Source organism: Scyliorhinus canicula, chromosome 15 (genome assembly GCF_902713615.1).
Source record: "Scyliorhinus canicula chromosome 15, sScyCan1.1, whole genome shotgun sequence".
NCBI lineage: Eukaryota > Metazoa > Chordata > Chondrichthyes > Carcharhiniformes > Scyliorhinidae > Scyliorhinus > Scyliorhinus canicula.
The window spans coordinates 24,455,201-24,474,913 of record NC_052160.1 but is presented as its reverse complement, the minus strand read 5'-3'; the positions used below and the strand labels follow the sequence as shown (position 1 = coordinate 24,474,913).

The 19,713-nt window shown below is 46.7% G+C and overlaps 1 protein-coding gene across 5 annotated transcripts in view; it reads right to left on the bottom strand.

The window, feature by feature from the left end:
* The window catches only part of ccz1 (CCZ1 homolog, vacuolar protein trafficking and biogenesis associated), a 55,169-nt gene that overhangs the window by 17,845 nt on the left and 17,611 nt on the right, over nucleotides 1-19,713 (bottom strand). For 4 of the 5 annotated variants that reach the window (XM_038819571.1, XM_038819572.1, XM_038819574.1 and 1 more), the window contains 8 exons: nucleotides 19,012-19,089; nucleotides 17,600-17,647; nucleotides 17,412-17,495; nucleotides 13,606-13,781; nucleotides 11,459-11,540; nucleotides 10,810-10,871; nucleotides 3,711-3,822; nucleotides 749-782 (listed from right to left, as the gene is read on the bottom strand). In XM_038819571.1, the coding sequence (XP_038675499.1) occupies nucleotides 749-782; nucleotides 3,711-3,822; nucleotides 10,810-10,871; nucleotides 11,459-11,540; nucleotides 13,606-13,781; nucleotides 17,412-17,495; nucleotides 17,600-17,647; nucleotides 19,012-19,089 (676 nt within the window). The remainder of the gene's footprint in view (nucleotides 1-748; nucleotides 783-3,710; nucleotides 3,823-10,809; nucleotides 10,872-11,458; nucleotides 11,541-13,605; nucleotides 13,782-17,411; nucleotides 17,496-17,599; nucleotides 17,648-19,011; nucleotides 19,090-19,713) is intronic. The other variant, XM_038819575.1, reaches the window with a different exon arrangement.

The window sequence follows — 19,713 nt, the reverse complement described above, 5'->3', positions numbered from 1 at the left end:
GAATATTAACAATCACCATTCCAATGGTCAAAAAGGGTGGGGGGACCATCAAAGGAAGTGTCCAGAATTGGGGTAATCACAGATATATCAGAGGAGGTTACAAGGATAGAGAGAGCATTAATGGAGGGATGTAAACTCAAGGATAAGAATTTTCCTGGTCAAAACAGTACTGGGCTTGGAGTCAGAATAGGTCAGCGAGCAACAGAGAGTGCTGGGAGAGAAGGATGCCAAACGTGTCTTCAAAGCGTTCTCTCAACAAATTCCACTGATTACCTCATATTAGGATGGCACCACAACCTAGATGAACGAATATGGGTGAAATTTACACCTTCATTTTTAGAAATGGATTTAAATGAGTGATCAAGATATAATCTGGAAACCTGCCCAGAATAGAGGCAGAAATACTGGAAACTTTTAATAATAAATTAAATACTGCAATGGGTGAAGATGCGTGTCTAACTGGATAAATGAACCAAGCTGGTCTTCCACATCCAAATTTACTGTGGGATCTTGGCTGGTTTAGCTCACTCAGCTAAATCGCTGGCTTTTAAAGTAGGCCAGCAGCACGGTTCGATTCCCGTACCAGCCTCCCCGGGCAGGCGCCGGAATGTGGCGACTAGGGGCTTTTCACAATAACTTCATTGAAGCCTACTCGTGACAATAAGCGATTTTCATTTTCATTAATGGAAAACGATTATAAATATTGGAAATTAAAACAGGTTCCAAACAATTAAATAAAGCAACTCACCGTTAATCAGAAAACAAACCACTGCACTCATAGCCTGGAAACATAAACAAAGCAGGTAAGCATGCTAAAATGCTAAAATTGAAACATAGAACCTTTTACATATTACATGGGCGTAATTATAATAATGCATCTAGTTTTTTTTGGTGGAACAGAACGGGAATTTTTGAAAAACGCATTTTGTCAAAGACTTTAATCTTGCACTGATCAGTATAATGGCAAGAATAACAATGTCAGGGGAAACAAGTACTGTTTAATTGCCAAGCACAGGTTTACATTTCTAATAATGCTAGGCCGTTAAGTGTCAGTCACCATCAACTGGTACATTCTCCATGGCAACATCTCTACAAATCAGAGTCCACTTGCCAATCAGCTCACATACAATATAAACAGCTTCCCATACAGTATAAAGTTGTTGTTTCCCCTGATGTTGGTATTCTTGCGATTGTTCTGATGAGGGCAAAATGAAAAGCTTCAACAAAATGTCTTTTTTGAACACTATATAAATAAAATAACAGGCCCTTAAATCAGTGATGTATTTAACCTACAATGAAGCTACACAGACTACGTACAATGGGCGGGATTCTCTGATCCTGAGGCTAAGTGTTGACGGCGTCGTAAACTCCGTCGCGTTTCACGACGGTGTCAACAGGCCCCCAGGTGCAGCGATTCCGAGCCGTGCTGACCGCGCCGGCGACAATTCTCCGCTCTCCGGAGAATCAGCAGGGCGGCGTCGCGCGATTCGTTCCCGGCCCGACGATTCCCCGGCCCGGCGTGGGCTGAGAGACTCCCGCCCAATGTGTTTTGATATGCTACATGTAATAACTTCTATATATTACCCAAGTCAGAATCAATCATTCTATTCCTTAAGAATTAAACCTCAGTTTGTGATTTTAATTTTTAAAAATATATTAACTTTAAATGATTCGATGCCCCCAACTGTTGACCTCTGGTGGAAGTGTCATAACACTGCAACTGAAGTTCTTTTAGTTTAATTATACAGTGACACACAAACAGTAAAAAAAAACATGACGGGAAACATAGCCAAAAAACGCCGAGAACCCATTCTCGGCCCAACACAAACTGCCTGTTCATCACGCAACAGGCCAGTAATGTTTTACTGCATCTAGGCATTACAAGAATTTTTTTTTAAATACATTTAGAGTACCCAATTCATTTTTTCCAATTAAGGGGCGAAACCCATGCAAACACAGGGAGACGGTGCAATCAGTCGTGCAGACATTGAGTTGAAGTGAGCTAAACTGTGAATTAATGTTTTCAATGTAGCAAGTGACCAATATTCTTTACAAATACAACACGTTATAAGAGAAAAATCATCAAGCTCAAGACCACAGCCAACGGGTCTCTCAAAATATTTGATTTAAGAAGAAAACAAAGTTCTTGCATTTCTACAGCACCTTGGGACATCCCAAAGCGCTTTACGGCCATTGAAGTACTTTTTGAAAATGTAGTCACTGCCGTAATGTAGGAAACAGCAACCAATTCTCACGCCACAAACTCCCACACACAGCATGGAGATAATGAACAAATCATCTGTATTCAGTGATCAAAACCTTTACTTTGGAGGTCAGGGCAGGTCAGGAATTAAAGCCGGTTACTGTTCAATGATGGTAGATAGTACCACCAGTCCCTGATCACCCCAAGTCTTGGATGAAGGTTAAGTATTATAGCTAACCCGAGGAAGCGCCAATGGTTATGGGCAGAGTGCTCGGGGGGGGGAATGATGTTCCTTAATGGAGAATGAGAGAATCCTTAAATTAGCCAACTGCCTCCACAACCTAAAGGGAGCGAAGAACGGGTCAATGATCGAGAGACTATGGAGCATCCGAAACCCAACCAGGATTTATATTGCTTAATTCAGGAGGGAAGCAGAAATATTCTGAGGGCTACAACGATAGTCAACCCAAGGACAGTGACAGCCTATCAATAAGTGATCCCCTATAAGAAAGATCTTTGATGTAAATCACAAACCCCCCATTGAATTGCCCTAGTCACTTGTTATTGGCCAGGTTATGATTCCTATCTGGGGCCACATATTTCTCTGGGCCACGGCTTCACTTCTACATGTAGAGTTTACATGGCCTTTTTATCCAGAAAAATCCAAAGCGATGGATCAGCTGAAGGCAGGATCAGTTACCTTGGTGCTCAAACAACTGCATCACCAAAGAACTTTTCTCAGTTCTCTGAACAATACAGCTATCAATCAGCATTAATCAAACAGGGGCAGTGACACCCACACAGGTTGGCTTCAAGTTAGTATTGCTTTTGTGTTTTGGCCATGTCACAAACTAATGAGGGTAGGTCTCAATTACACAATTTTGTATTTACCTGCAAACTCAGGGTTGTTTTAAGTCCCTTGTTAATTATTTAAGATTTGCCACATTGCACAAGAACAAAACGAATGTGACTGCAGGTACTGGACTTTAATAGCAGCCAAAGCCCAGTGAGTAGCACTCTGTCATCTGGAGCCAAATGGTTGTGGGTTGAAGGCCCACTCCAGGTTGACACGCACACTTCAGCACTGAGAGCGTTCTGCACTGTTACGGGTGCTGCTTCCAGATGACATGTTAAACTCAAGATTCCGCCTGAGGAGGATGTGGGGCTATGCAAGGAAGAGCCTGATGGTGTGCTGGCCAATATTTATTCCTTTAACCTACACCACTAAACCAGTTTGTCTGGCCATTATCACGCTGATATGTGTGGGAGCTTGCTGCCCACAAATTGCTGCCACGTTTTGCGCATTACAAGAGTGACTACACAAGAAATGTTTCACTGGCTGGACAACACTTGTGATGATCTGATGGTTGTGATGCTTTCGGAAAGGGAAAAGCTCCCTGCTTTATACTTGTTCATTACTCATTCAAATATTGTTTGTGGTGTGAGTCTGTCCCTTGCTATCTATCGGCATGAGGTTTTTGCACGTTAGTTTGAAGACAGATTTCACCTTGTAGACAATCAAGTGCAATTCTTCATAGGCACTGTCAGTATTCACAAAGATCCTGGGAAACCGAACCGCGACTTCGGGATTGTTGATATCATAAGGGCCAGTGAGAAATCTGAGGAAGAACAAACATCTTCAGGGTTAGAAACGTTTTACGAGGATTACGACTATGGCAGAGTGACGCTGAAGCAAGCCTGCCGCCCCAACCCATCCGCCTTCTATTGAACAGTGTAGCAAGTTTGCACTTCCAACAGTGGGATTTCTTTTTTTTAAAATTTAGAATACCCAATTCATTTTTTTCCAATTAAGGGGCAATTTATCATGGCCAATCCACCTACCTTGCACACCTTTGGGTTGTGGGGGTGAAACCCACACAGACACGGGGAGAATGTGCAAATTCCACACGGACAGTGACCCAGAGCCGGGATCGAACCTGGGACCTCGGCGCCGTGAAGCCGCAGTGCTAACCCACTTCGTCATTTATGAGACAATTCAAACCGTGACTTCAGAGTCTCTTGTCACCGTCTGTACTGAGCCACAGTAATGTACTTACCGAAATTGGGAATGGATCACATCTTCATTCTCTGGGTGTGGGTGTCACTGGCCAGGCCAGCATTTATTGTCCATGCCCAATTGCCCTCGAGAAGGTGATGGTGAGCTGCCTCCTTGAGCCACCCACAGGTAGGTACACCCACAGCCCTGTTAGGGAGGGAGTTCCAGGATTTTAACCCAGCAGCAGTGAAGGAACGCCGATATATTTCCAAGTGACGATGCTGTGTCATTTGGAGGGGATCTTGTGTGGTGTTCCCAGGACACTGTTACCTTTGTCCCTCTAGGTGGTAGAGGTTGTGAGTTTGGGAGGTGCTGCCAAAGGAGCCTTCCCCTCCACTCACCACCACAAGGATGGGCTGACAATCTCGCAGCTTCTTAAACTGTTTGTGGGGAGCAGGTTTGTGAAAGCCTGCCCTGCCTAGCCCTCCACCCCCACACAAAATACAGAGATCAACACGCCAAGCTTAACACTTACAGCTGGAAAAGTGACACCTCCAGCTTTCACAGCAGCATTCACAGTGCCAATGCAATTAACTGGCTCACACCTCCTCATACAAGATTAAATTTGGACAGTGGGTGCAGTTTGTTCCTGGAGCCAAGCAGTGGGGGCTTTAGAAGCAATAGGAAGCCAAGTGCATTAACCCAGAAATTATGTCACTGTTTAGTTGAGTGTTCACTCCTTTGGTCAATTAGCTCGACACAGCACCCTTATCGACCTCTGCCTTCCAGCCCCAGGTTGCCACATCCCACTCTGTTACACCCTATTCTACTCTGCCCAGTTACGCCACCACATTGCGATGGTCCAGCCTTGAATGAATTGGTGCCGATTTGTCCACACTGTGAGTTTCCATTCATTTCTCTATTCCCTCTCACCCGCCTACTGCAACACTCACCTGACCTTCACGTCGCAGCACCCAGGGCACATGGTTTACCTGACTTTTGAAATTCCCTCCCTCCCCCTTAACCCTCGCAAGGCTGGAGATTCCAGCTCCGAGACATCTCTGGAGCATCTCTACCGCCAAGGCCATTTCACCATCACAGGAACGTAAATAATCTGCCAAACCTCCCAGTCCACAGGAACACCAGCTCATACCGGGAAGACGTCTACAGGCTGCCCCCCTACTCAAATACTGGGATTCAAAGTCAGGTCGAACAACAAGAAATTCTTCCATACCCACCACAGATTGCAGCGACCGACTTTATTTCATTTCTTTGTTGAACTGCTGCAGTCCATGTGGTGTAGGGGCACCCACTGTGCTGTCAGGGAGGTAGTTCCAGGATTGTGACCCAGTGACAGTGAAGGAACACCAATATATTTCCAAGTCTGGATGGTGAGTAACTTGGAGAGGAACTTGCAGGTAGTGGTGTTCCCATGTAACAGCTGCCCTCGTCCTTCTAGGTGGTAGTGGTCAAGGGTTGGGAAGGAGCTGTTGAAGGAGGCTTGGAGAAGTGCAGCAGGCATTTTTTTAAAATTTAGTGTACCCAATTAATTTTTTCCAATAAATGGACAATTTAGCGTGGCCAATCCACCTACCCTGCACAACTTTTGGGTTGTGGGGGCGAAACCCACGCAAACACAGGAAGAATAAACTCCACACAACAGTCACCCAGAGCCGGGATCGAACCTGGGACCTCGGCACCGTGAGGCAGCAGTGCTAATCACTGCGCCACCGTGCTGCCCTCGTGCAGCAGGCACTCTGTACCTGGTACACACTGCTGGCACTGTTTGTCGGTGGCAGGAGTGAATGTTTAAGGTAGTGGAAGGGATGCCAATCAAGCGGGCTGCTTTGTCCTGGATGGTGTTAAGCTTCTTGAGTGTTGTTGGAGAGTCACTCATCCATTACACTCCTGATGTGTCTTGGAGATAAGACCATAAGACCATAAGACATAGGAGTGGAAGTAAGGCCATTCGGCCCATCGAGTCCACTCCGCCATTCAATCATGGCTGATGGGCATTTCAACTCCACCTCCCAGCATTCTCCCCATAGCCCTTAATTCCTCGCGACATCAAGAATTTATCTATCTCTGCCTTGAAGCCATTTAGCGTCCCGGCCTCCACTGCACTCTGCGGCAATGAATTCCACAGGCCCACCACTCTCTGGCTGAAGAAATGTCTCCGCATTTCTGTTTTGAATTTACCCCCTCTAATTCTAAGGCTGTGCCCACGGGTCCTCGACTCCTCGCCTAACGGAAACAGTTTCTTTGCGTCCATCCTTTCTAAGCCATGTATTATCTTGTAAGTTTCTATTAGATCTCCCCTTAACCTTCTGAACTCCAATGAATACAATCCCAGGAACGCCAGCCGTTCCTCATATGCTAGACCCGCCATTCCAGGGATCATCCGTGTGAATCTCCGCTGGACACGCTCCAGTGCCAGTATGTCCTTCCTGAGATGTGGGGCCCAAAACTGGACACAGTACTCCAAATGGGGCCTAACCAGAGCCTTATAAAGGCTCAGTAGCACATCGCTGCTTTTATATTCCAACCCTCTTGAGATAAATGACAACATAGCATTCGCTTTCTTAATCACGGATTCAACCTGCATGTTTACCTTTAGGGAATCCTCGACTAGCACTCCCAGATCCCTTTGTACTTTGGCATTATGAATTTTCTCACCGTTTAGAAAGTAGTCTATGCTTGGATTCTTTTTTCCAAAGTGCAAGACCTCACATTTTCTCACGTTGAAATGCATCAGCCATTTCCTGCACCACTCTCCCAAACTGTCTAGATCCTTCTGCAGCCTCCCCACTTCCTCAGCACTACCTGCCTGACCACCTAACTTCGTATCATCAGCAAACTTCGCTAGAATGCCCCCAGTCCCTTCATCCAGATCATTAATATATATGGTGAACAGCTGCGGCCCCAACACTGAACCCTGTGGGACACCGCTGGTCACCGGCTGCCATTCCGAAAAAGAACCTTTTATCCCAACTCTCTGCCTTCTGTCAGACAGCCAATCCTCAACCCATGCCAGTAGCTCACCTCGAACACCATGGGCCCTCACCTTACTCAGCAGCCTCCTGTGTGGCACCTTATCAAAGGCCTTTTGGAAATCCAGATAGACCACATCCACTGGGTTTCCCTGGTCTAACCTACTTGTCACCTCCTCAAAGAATTCTAACAGGTTCGTCAGGCACGACCTCCCCTTACTAAATCCATGTTGACTTGTTCTAATCCGACCCTGCTCTTCCAAGAAATTAGAAATCTCATCCTTAACGATCGATTCTAGAATTTTACCAACAACCGAGGTTAGGCTAATTGGCCTATAATTTTCCATCTTTTGTCTTGATCCTTTCTTGAACAAGGGGGTTACAACAGCGATCTTCCAATCGTCCGGGACTTTCCCTGACTCCAGTGATTTTTGAAAGATCTCAACCAACGCTTCCGCTATTTCTTCAGCCACCTCCCTCAGAACTCTAGGATGTAGCCCACCGGGGCCAGGAGATTTGTCAATTTTAAGACCTTTTAGCTTTTTTAGCACCATCTCTTTTGTAATGGCAACCATACTCAACTCAGCCCCCTGACCCTTTATAATTTTTGGGATATTACTAACGTCTTCCACTGTGAAGAAAGATGATGGACAGGCTTTGGGAAGTCGGGGTTGAGTTACTCGCCAGAATTCCATTACACTCCTGATGTGTCTTGGAGATGATGGACAGGCTTTGGGAAGTCGGGGTTGAGTTACTCGCCAGAAATCCCAGCCTCTGACCTGCTCTTGCAGCCACAGTATTTATGTGGCCAGTCCAATTCAGTTTCTGATCAACGGTGGGTGTTTCCAGGATGTTGGTGGTTGGGGATTTGGCAACAGTGATGCCATTGAATCTCAAGGGCAGGGAGCTAGATTCTCTCTTGTTGGAGATGGTCACTGAATGGCACTTGTGTGAAAAGAAATACATGTATTTATATGGTGCCACCAAATATGCCAAAGAGCTTTAAAAACAATTTGCGCACAGTAAGCTCCCATTAATAGCAATGTGACAATGAGCAGATAATCATTTTGTGATGCTGTGTGAGAAATACATTTTGAAGGGCAGCATGGAGATCTCCCCCACTCGCTCTTTTAAATAGTGAGGATGGGAGCTTTTGCATTCACTTGAATGATTTGGATTTGGATTTATTGTCACGTGTATCGAGGTTCAGTGAAAAGTATTGCTCTGGGTACAGCCAAAACAGATCATTCCTTACATGAAAAAAAACTTAGGACATGGATAAATACGAGGACATAAATATGAGGAACGAGGACACATCTGACAGTGCAGCACTCCCTCGGTGCTGCATTGGAGTGTCACCCTTGATTTTTATGCTCATGTGGGACTTGACCACAAGTTGCTGGCTCAGAGATGAGATTTTAATCAACAGAGCCATAGCTCACACAGAACTTGGATATGGTGATGGGGCAGCGTATAGGGGAGTGCTGATAAGCATGCACACTGAGATGTTGAGTGCATTGGCTAGTCTGCCAGTCTGCCTCCTGTCACCATCAAGGAGCACAGAGGAGTCGGGTTCCAAGTTGGCAGATAGAATGGCACAGAGCTTTCCCTCTCTAGCTCCCCTGCCACAGACCCAGACTGCCTCTGCTGTCTCATACCAGCTGCAACCCACGAGTGGATTGATCACTAAATCCTCTGCTTTCACTGTCAGGAGGCAGCAACACCCTCTGGCAAATCCAGCAACTCATCACAGCACCTCCAAAAACCCTCCAGGGACGTTCCAAACAACGTCGCAACAGCAGAGACTGGCACAAATGTCACTTAACAGGGAAAATTATCACAGGATAAAAACTAGCCCAGGTTGACCGAGAACCAGCCCTTCTGTTTAAAGCTCTTCCCCAGTGAGTTCTAACGTTCCCTTGGGAGCACAATCCCTTTAGATTGAACCTGCCTTGATGGAAGGAGGGGAATGACGAGGCTGGTTTATCAGTGGGGAGACGTCAGCCCCTCTAGCAGCCAACGTGGCACCTGGTGCCACTCAAGGGAGGTCGGCTTGTGAGGTGCACCTCCCATGGGTGGATGTCAGTGTTGCAGAAGTGTAGATCTGGCAGCTTACTAATCCTTTTTTTTTCTAAATTAGAGTACCCAATTAATTTTTTTTCCAATTAAGGGGTAATTTAGCGAGTTCAATCCACCGACCTTGCACATCTTTGGGTTGTGGGGGCGAAACCCACGCAAACACGGGGAGAATGTGCAAGCTCCACAGTGATCCAGAGCCGGGATCGAACCTGGGACCTCAGCACCGTGAGGCAGCAGGGCTAACCCACTGTGCCACTGCGCTGCCCCAGTTTACCAATCCTTATGTCACTGGGACCAGAAAGCATCTTAATCTTAAACCCCAAATCTAGAACCCCAGTTGTCTCCGGATCAGGTCAGGTGGTAAAACATGTTAGCGGTGCAAAGACAGGCGGCTCCAATGCTCTCCGAGCCGGCCTCTCGTTTACTAATCCCCAAGGAGCTTCACAGGAGCATTAATCGGACAAAATGAATCACTTAAGGAAATGTTAGGGCAGATGACCATAAGTTCGGTCAAGTGGTAATTTTAAGGAGCATCTTAAAAGGGAGAAAGTGATGTAGCGAGACAGAGAAAGTTAGGGTGGGAATGCCAGAATCTAGGGGCTCAGCCTCTGAAGGTACGGTCACCAATGGAGGCACAATAAAAACTGGGGATGTTAAGATGGCAAAAGCATGCCCGGCACTGGGGGAATTCTGGCAGGGGGTGGCGAGGACAGTGTCGAGGGTGGTAGGGTCCAGGGTCAAGCCAGGCTGGGGACTCGCGATATTTGGGGTTGGGGTGGAGCCGGGTGTGCAGGAGGCAAAAGAGGCTGATGTTTTGGCCTTTGCGTCCCTAGTAGCCCGGCGGAGGATCTTGTTGCAATGGAAAGATGCGAGACCCCCAAGCGTGGAGACCTGTATCAATGACATGGCGGGATTCATTAAGCTGGAGAAGGTCAAATTCGCCCTGCGGGGGTCGGTACAAGGGTTCTTTGGGCGGTGGCAGCCTTTCCTCAACTTTCTGGCTCGAAGATAGGGAACTAGGTCAGCGGCAGCAGCAACCTGGGGGGGAGGGGGGGGAGGGGGGGGGGGGTTTCAGGGGGGTATTGTTTATGTTAATTTAATTTATTGTTAATTTATTTTGTTGTTTATTGGGTTTGGGGAGGGGGGTGTGGGGGGGGTTCGTTATATGCGTTGTTATGGGTGCCGGGGGGGTGCTTATTATTGATATTGTTATTATTGTTCTGTTGTTATACATTTTTCAAAAATCTCAATTTAAAAATTTTTTTTTTTTTTAAAAAGATGGCAAAAGTGAAGGAACAGAGAGATCTCAGAAGGCTGTGGGGCTGGATGAGGTTGCTGAGCTAGGGAGAGACGAGGCCATGAGGAATTTGAAAACCAAGTGGCTGCGGTTGATAAGGGGGGAGGACGACTGAAGTGGAGGGGTCCGCAGATACCATTTGAAGTGCTATTTGATTGGGGATGGTTTGAGTGCAACGTACCACTGACTGTACACCAGGCTCCAACCATAATAAATGGTCAACAGCTGCCAAGGGAAGCCTTACCTGCCGTAATGGTTGAGGCTCACCGTTATTCCACCTCGTCCCGGGGAATCGCGACCAATTAGCTAAGGGCAGAGGGAGAAAACAAGCTCACTATCATCGGAGCCATTAGCACCAAACATTGCATTTAACTTAATTTATTCATAAATTGGATTCATAAATTACAAAATCTCAACTAAGAATTTACTGAGTGTAGGGGTTCAGATTAATAAATTGCCCTTTCAGCCCTGTCTTCAGAGGTCAATCTCAGCCTTAATGATCGAGCACAGAAGGAGGCCATTTGGCCCATCGTGTCAGGGCTGGCTGGTTGAACCAGTCCCACTCTCCCTTGGCTCTTTTCTCATAACCCTGCAAATATTTTCCCTCCCAAATGTTTATCAAATTTCCTGTTGAAAGTCACTATTGTATCTGCTTCCTCCAACCTTTGAGGTAGCACTCTCCAGTCCACAACAACTCAGTGTGTAAAAGCAATTCCCATCGTGTCTCTGGTTCTTTTACCAATTATCATCTATCTGGACAGAGTTCCTGATTCCCAGCATCCTTTGCGTGAAGACGTGCTTCCTGAGGTCACCCCTGAATGGCCTACTCTAATTTCAACCTTGTACTTTAATGTTGTATTTCTTGAGACAGTTTAAAGACACTTTGAGAATACCTCAGGCTCCAGTTGTCTTGGGAAGAGCGATGTTGTGAGATACTTGTACAGAATTCGCATGTCGTCCTGCTCCAACCCACTCCTGAAAGAAGGAAGAACTGATTTACATTTATATCGTGCTTTTTCCCAATGTGCTTTACAGGCAATGAATGACTGTGGTGTAGTCACTGTTGTAAGAGGGCAAATGCAGCAGCTAATTTGTGTGCAGGAACCTCTCTCAAACATCACTCTGTTAATGACCAGATAATCTGTTTCAGTGATGCGGATTGAGGGATCAACATTGGGCAGGACACCAAAGTTATCTCCCCCGCTCTATAATGCCTCAGTCAAAAGACGTCACCTCCGACAGTGCAGTACTTCCTCAGTATTGCACTGGGAGTGTCACAGCAGCAGTGAGCACTGCTCCCTTTCATGCTGTTCTTCAGCGGCCTGCATCTCCCAAACCAGGTTTCCTGGCGGATAAAAGGGCTGCACGGTAGCACGGTGGTTAGCACTGTTGCCTCACAGCGCCAGTGTCCCGGGTTCGATTCCCGGCTTGGGTCACTGTCTGTGCAGAGTCTGCACGTTCTCCCCCTGTCTGCGTGGCTTTCCTCCGGGCGCTCCGGTTTCCTCCCACAAGTCCCGAAAGACATGCTTGATAGGTGAATTGGACATTATAAATTCTCCCTCTGTGTACCTGAACAGGCGCCGGAGTCTGGCGACTGGGGGCTTTTCACAGTAACTTCACTGCAGTGTTAATGTAAGCCTACTTGTGACAATAAAGATTATTTTTAAAAAAAAAGAAAAGTGCCACATTCCATTTAACCAACAACCTGGTTCCCCCTGGGTGTTCGTGTTCGCCTCTAGCCTAGGCCCGTGGATCCAGAGGCCCCCTGAGGCCAAGACCTCACGCTATAATGTGTGTAACACTGTTGTGTGCCCATTTCCCTGTTTTGGCATTTCTATTTAACAATATCAACTCGGAGTATTGCTGAAAAAGACACATGTTGTCAAAGCTTTTTGTCCTGCCCTCATCATGACAATTCACAAGAATGCCAAATTGTAATGGGGAATATTTATTCATTATACATTTATAATTTAAACAAAGCCTGGCAGATAACTAGTCAGTTATCTGGTAGATTTTCCATGACAATGCCTTTACCAATCAGAGTTGGGGTTGTTGGGTTACGGGTATAGGGTGGATACGTGGGTTTGAGTAGGGTGATCATTGCTCGGCACAACATCGAGGGCCGAAGGGCCTGTTCTGTGCTGTACTGTTCTATGTTCTATGTTCTTCTCCTGCTGTATAAATTGTTATTCCCTTTACAATTTGATATTCTTTTGAATTGTCTTGATGTGCGCCTGACGGAAAGCTTCATCCACATGTGCCTTTTTCAGCAACACCAAGTTTTGTACTATCAGCCAGCTACTAATATCAACCATGTTGGACACAGGCACTGGGCAATCTGTCATCCTGCACATGTCCTGTCACAACTTAAAAGTAACTTACCCAGAAATGCATAAAATCAGATTGAAACTTGTACAATTCTTAGATAAATTGATGGGGTACATGTTGAGAGGTTCTTTCCCATGGCTAGACAGCCCAGAACTAGGACTGGAATAAGGGGTCGGCATTTTGGACTGAAATGAAGAGCAATTTCTTCACTCAGAAGGTTGAGAACCTTCAGAATTCTCAACGCTATAGAGCTGTGGACGATCAGTTGCAGAAAAGATTTTGATAGATCTTTGTCGGACGGGGAGTAAAAAATATGAGGATAGTGCAGGAAGACGGAGGTAGAAGATCAGCTGTGATCTTATTGAATGGTGGAGCAGGCTCATGGGGTTGTGGCTTACTACAGCTTGCATTTCCTATGTTCTAAAGAGAGCATTCTGAACATTAAAAAAGCCTCTCACTCTTGTTCAGCAGGGTGCATCACCCTTGCCACCGAGTCAAAAGGTCGTGGGTTCAAATCCTACTTCAGAGACTCGAGTGCAAAGTTTAAGCCGAGTCTCTCTGGGCTGCTGGTGTATTTGGATAAGTGTTAAACCTGGGCCTGTTCCGGCTTCTCGGTAGCACAAGCTGGTTTGCCTGCCAGCTTCCGCATTACCCAATTTCACTCCTGCCCCCAGTCGAAGCAAACTCTATCATCAAGTAACAATGGACTTACCAGATGAGTTGATCATTGTACAGAAATGCTGTGTACTTAACAAGATCTAGGCTTTCCTCCATTCTGTTGACAAATGACTGAATCTTCAGGTAGGTCATCTTATCGAGGGGGAAGAAGCTGATTCCACCAAACACATCCAGCAGGTCACACGACTGCAGGTGCAATGTTTGCAGGTACTGCGGGAGGAATAATAGCAAAAGATTCTGTATCTCCACTTTCAATTGCCTTTTTGAAAAATATACCTCTCTCCCTGACTCAAAGGCCATTCAGTCTTTTGAACCTGCTACTTGGAAGTAGGTTATTCACTGCTTTTGAAGCACGGTCACTGCTGGGAGGGCAGGGAATTCAGCAGCCAATTTGTGCATAGCAAGCTCCTACAATCAATAACATGATTGTGGCCGGATCGTCGGGGTTTTATTTAAGTGATGTCGGTTGGGTTACAAATATCGGCTGGGACATTGGGGAGAATTCCCCTGCTCTTCTTGAAAAATGGGATCGTCTGCGTTCACTGGAGACGGGGGCAGCCAACAAATCTAATCATTTCACCCAAACGGCAGCAGCTCTGACAGTGCAGCACTCCCTCGGTTCTGCGCTGGAATATAACCACTTTCACCCAAGAGATACCATACCCGTGTTGATTAATGCAGTCAGTAACTGTTGAGGTCTTACATTCCCAGTAGTCACTGACTTAATTAGCAACACCGTAGCAGATTCTCAATGAAAAATAAATGGGAATCGTCTCATATGTAACTATGCTCGATTTTCTGAATGAGTGAAATTTCAAAACCATTGCTAGAAAGTTGTCAAGTTGAAAAGAGACAAAATAAACCCATTGTTGACGATATTTGACGCTGATGCGTACTTGAGATTAAAAAAGGTGAGGAAATAATTTTAAATTATCCTGCTGTCACTTCAAATGAATTATTTAACTGCAACATTATACAGGATTCATTGCAAAGCTTGTTGTCAAAGGCAGCTGTCACAAAGCCCATTTGTACCAACGCATGGCATAAATCCGGCCGTTGTCTAGCAGTCATGATCAGTTTAGAACGTACAGGAACTAGGCAAATAATGCAACAACAAAGTATGTTTGGACAGATGAGTATAAAACAACCTGCTGTAATTTAATGCCAAACTGGTGATTAAGCGTTATGGCAATGGGGTTAGATTGGAGTGACATTTAGCCAGCAGTGAGCTCTATGTTTATACTAATCCTTTATGTATTATTCAGGTTGTGAGGACCACAAGGCAATAAGGATATCGGAGACCAGGGTGGGGAATTATAGGAAAAGTAAGCACATGCACTGAAATTTAGATCTACTTCAGTACGAAAACCACATGGGGCTGCTAAAATAAATATGTTTAACAGTCGAGCAGCAGATTGTCAAAAGTTGGAAGAATTTGTAAAGTGCCGAGGGGACGGGGGTGGGAGAGAGGGCTAATCGCCTCGAGGGACACAAGTGCTGCCTCAGACACAGTGGGCAGAATTTCCTGCAGGCGTCAGACGCCGATGTTGGAACCATCTAGGTGCCTGGAGCCTGCACATGCTGAGAGCCAGACTGGAGGTGGCCGGGGCCATCTCCACACTTGACTGCCCTATTGAGGCCGACGGGTAGGTCCTCAACGCTGCTGGCTCAATCAGAGCCAATTCTACTGTCTCGGCAGCCCCACCGGGAGGTGAGGGGGCTGCTCAGGCAGGTGTCTTAACATGCAGGCCCCCTCAGGGATGCAAACATAGAGGAGGCAGATGGTCACAGGTACCTTGGAACGGATAGGAATGTCTCCCCTTGGACGGCCTGTCCTGCCGATGACTCCTTCTTTGGGAGTGGAGCTTCCGACTAGAAAGCACCCCAACCCAGTCTTTCCGCAGGGTTACTGATCGCCTCATGGAGCAGGCAGCCTCCCCAAATGCCGGGGATTGTCCGTGGTGGCATAAATGTTGGCGGAGCCACCAGATTGCCCCCAATTGAGGCCTTGGAAACGATTAAAATTGCTTGTCTGGGGCAGCACGGTGGCGCAGTTCAGCACTTCTGCCATCCCCGCTCTGGGTCACAGTCCGTGTGGAGTTTGCACCATCTCCCCGTGTCTGTGTGGGTTTCGCCCCCACAACCCAAAGATGTGCAGGGTAGGTGGATTGGCCACGCTAAATTGCCCCTTAATTGAAAAAAAATGAATTGGGTACTCGAAATTTATTTTTTTTAAAAGAAAATAAATTGCTTGTCCACTTTTGTGCATCGGTCAGCTGATCCGCTTCCCAGGCTGCCCCTGCAGAATTTCCCTGGTGGCAGGAATGCTTCGGGAAGTTGCGCCGATGCTGTTCCAACCTACCTTCCTGGCCATCCCCACTTTCACACACCTGCCACCCGGGGCCAGGAAAATCCTGCTCAGATCGTGGCTTTAGATTCAACACAATCCGGGTGTTTCCCTGGATTGGCTCTGACTGCCCGAGAGGGTCAGGGTCAAACTTCCTGGAGTATTCCTTCAGTGAGGGGTCCTGGGTCTGTTTTCACTGGGATGAAGTGGTTATTGTCCAGTCAAGCGGGAATACCAGGATCATATTCGCTTCCATACAGAAGATAAGGGATGACTTAATTAAAGGGTTTAAGATGATTAAAGGATCTGATAGGATATGTAGAGGGAAACTATGTCTTCTGGTCGAGTGAGGATGTCAACTCTGAGATTGATAAATTTTTATTGGGTTAAGGGTATTAAGGAAGCAAGGCAGGTTAAATACAGATTAACCATGACCTAATTCATTGGTGGATCCGGGTCGAGAGGGTGAATGGCCTCCTATGTTCACATAAACGCATCTTCTAGGGAGGGCTGATGGTGGAGAAGGGGCTGGAGCAGAGATTGTCAGGATAGTGATTAGGCAAAGGCAGATTCTCACTATTCCCAAGCACTAATCAGAATTGTGATTATCTTAACCTCAATTACATTAAACCATAACCTTTTGCATTTCAGGAAATACAACCCTTTCAGCTCCAATGTCATTCTGATGAATTTGCACGGCATCCTCTTTAAGGTCAATACAGCGCACTCGGGGGAAGTGGGAGATGAGAAGGGGACTAGGAATGGCTGTGCAGCAACCCACAGTCAAACAGCCCGCTGACCCTGGCCCGCCATAGGGCAGGTTGGCAGGAGGTGGCAGATGGAAGGCACAGCCAGAAAAAGAGTCCGTACCTTCAGGGCAGGAGGAGAGCAACAAGACCGACAAAACAAATCATGGATTCTTACAGCACAGACGGAGGCCATTCAGCCCATCGTTCCTGTGCTAGTCCTTTGGAACAGTTATCCAATTGGTCCCACTCCTCTGCTCTTTTCCCCTAGTCTTACACGTTTCTCCTTTTCAAGTGTTTATCCAATTCCCTTTTGCAAGTTACTATTGAATCTGTTTCCACCGCCCTTATAGACAGCGCATTTCAGATCACAATTTGGGCTGCGTAAAAAAAAAACGTTCTTCTCATTTCCTCCGCTTTTCTTCTCCAATTATCCCAAATCTGTGACCTCTGGTTCCCGGCCTTCCTGCCGGAGGAAATAGATTATCCCTACCTACTTATTCAAAACCACCTCATAATGTTGATTACCACTATTTAATCCCCTCCTTAATCTACTCTGCAGTAGAGAGAACAATCCCAGTCTCCCCGCATAACTCAATTCCACGTTCCCCGATACCATTTCAGTAAATCTCTTCTTCCCCCTTCCCCTAGGCCTTGGCCTCCTTCTTAAAAGGTGCGGTGCTCAGCTCTGAACGCAGCCCGCCGACTGGAGTCTCACCAGTGATTAGTAAATTTAAGGGCCCCTACCCTGTAGAAAAACTTCTGGATTCTCTGCTGCAGGTGGTCAATGCCTCCAGCCTCCATGGATTTTGTGAAGGTGCCATTGAAGAGCTGAACATGCGGGAAAACCAGAAGCGAGCGTTAAGCTGGGAAAATTGGGTCAGTAAAGAAAACGACAAGGAGAAAATACGTAGGAAATAGCCGATCCACATCACCTTGTACATACAGTAGCACTGCTGGATCACTGCTCCGTACACTGTGTCCTGAAATACAGCAGAAGCAAAGATTTACTTCACAGAGGAAAGTCAAGGGAATTAAATAGGATTTCCAGCACCGGAACAGGCCATTCGGCCCAACTAGTTGATGCCGATGTTTATATTTCACAAGCACCTCCTCCCACCCCTCTTCGGCTCACCCTATCAACGCCTCTCCCGCTAGTCCTTTGCTCTCATGCGTTTAAGCAGCTTCACCTCAGATGCATCTCCAGTATTCACTTCAACTGTGCCCTGTGGTAGCCAGTTCCACATTCTCACCACTTGCCAGGTGAAGACGTTTACCCTGAACGTCCCACTGGATTTATTAGCCATTATCTTTTCCCCTAGTTTTGGTCTTCCCACCAGTGGAAATATCTTCCTTCCTCTCATCTTTTCAAATCCTTTCATAATTAAAGAGGCCTCTATCATGTTACCTCAGAGCTTGTTTCTAGAAAGAATTGCCTTCCCATGTTTGCGACGTCTCAGAACAGGAGAGGGCTGTTCAGCCCTACCCCATCGTTCAGCACCACCATGGCTGCTGTATTTTTTTTTCTATTTACAGTAGCTTTCCCTATAGGTCTGGTTGCAATTTATGAGAGAGAAGTGATCGACAGTGAACATCCATCGACCCTTGCAGCACAAAGGTTGGCCCCTGGTGGTTGGAAGTAAAACGTAAAGTCATCACAGTCCCAGATGACCATAGGCTGCGTTCCCCTTTGAAAGGGGGGGGGGGGGGAGAGAGCTGACAGGTGATGATTTAACCTAATTTAACCTTCATTTAAAAAAAAAAATTTAAGGAGTACCCAATTCATTTCTTCCAATTAAGGGGCAATTTAGCGTGGCCAATCTACCTAGCCGGCACATCTTTTTCGGTTGTGGGGGTGAAACCCACGCAAACACGGGGAGAATGGGCAAACTCCACACAAACAGTGACCCAGAGCCAGGATCGAACCTGGGACCTTGGCGCCGTGAGGCAGCAATGCTACCACTGCGCCACCGTGCTGCCCCCTTCATGAATAACCTCGGCCGGTACGGGAATTAAACCTGCGCTGATGGCGTCGCTCTGCATCACGAACCAGCTATCCAGCCAACTGAGCTAAACCAGCCCGGGTACAGTGTGGTGGTGCCATCTTAGAAAAAGACATTCAATTAATCTTCTCACTGTAGCCCTATAAATCCCCTGTCCTCTCTTAAAGGTTGCTAACTATATTGGCAGTAATCCTAGGATGAGGTTATTTTTCAGCTGATCTCTGCTATCTATCACTAATATTCCCATCTATTTGTTTCATTATGGCTGATGTGATACCCAGTGAGGATTTCCCAGTGACGTCGAACCCGAGGGCCGGAGTAGGTCACGAGCAGACACGACTAACCAGTAACTCATCCTCCTGGTATTCCGGGACACGGATTCCATCCTTGTTCATCTTTTCAATCACAGGATTGGACACCACCTGGACACAGCAACAGAAGGAGAAGCAGGTATGAGCAGACAGGTATGAGCAGACAGGTATGAGCAGACAGGTATGAGCAGACAGGTATGAGCAGACAGGTATGAGCAGACAGGTATGAGCAGACAGGTATGAGCAGACAGGTATGAGCAGACAGGTATGAGCAGACAGGTATGAGCAGACAGGTATGAACAGACAGGTATGAGCAGACAGGTATGAGCAGACAGGTATGAGCAGACAGGTATGAGCAGACAGGTATGAGCAGACAGGTATGAGCAGACAGGTATGAGCAGACAGGTATGAGCAGACAGGTATGAGCAGACAGGTATGAGCAGACAGGTATGAGCAGACAGGTATGAGCAGACAGGTATGAGCAGACAGGTATGAGCAGACAGGTATGAGCAGACAGGTATGAACAGACAGGTATGAACAGACAGAGGCAGCCGCAGATTCTAATAGGGGAGGGGGAAAGGGGAGGGGAAGAGATGGGGGGGAAGAAAGAGGAGGCGGCTGGGTGGGGGGGGAGAGAGGGGAAGGGGGGAGAGAGAGAGAGAGAGAGAGAGGGAGAGGGAGAGGGAGAAAGAAAGAGAGATAGATAGATAGAGATAGACAGGGCAAACAATTAAG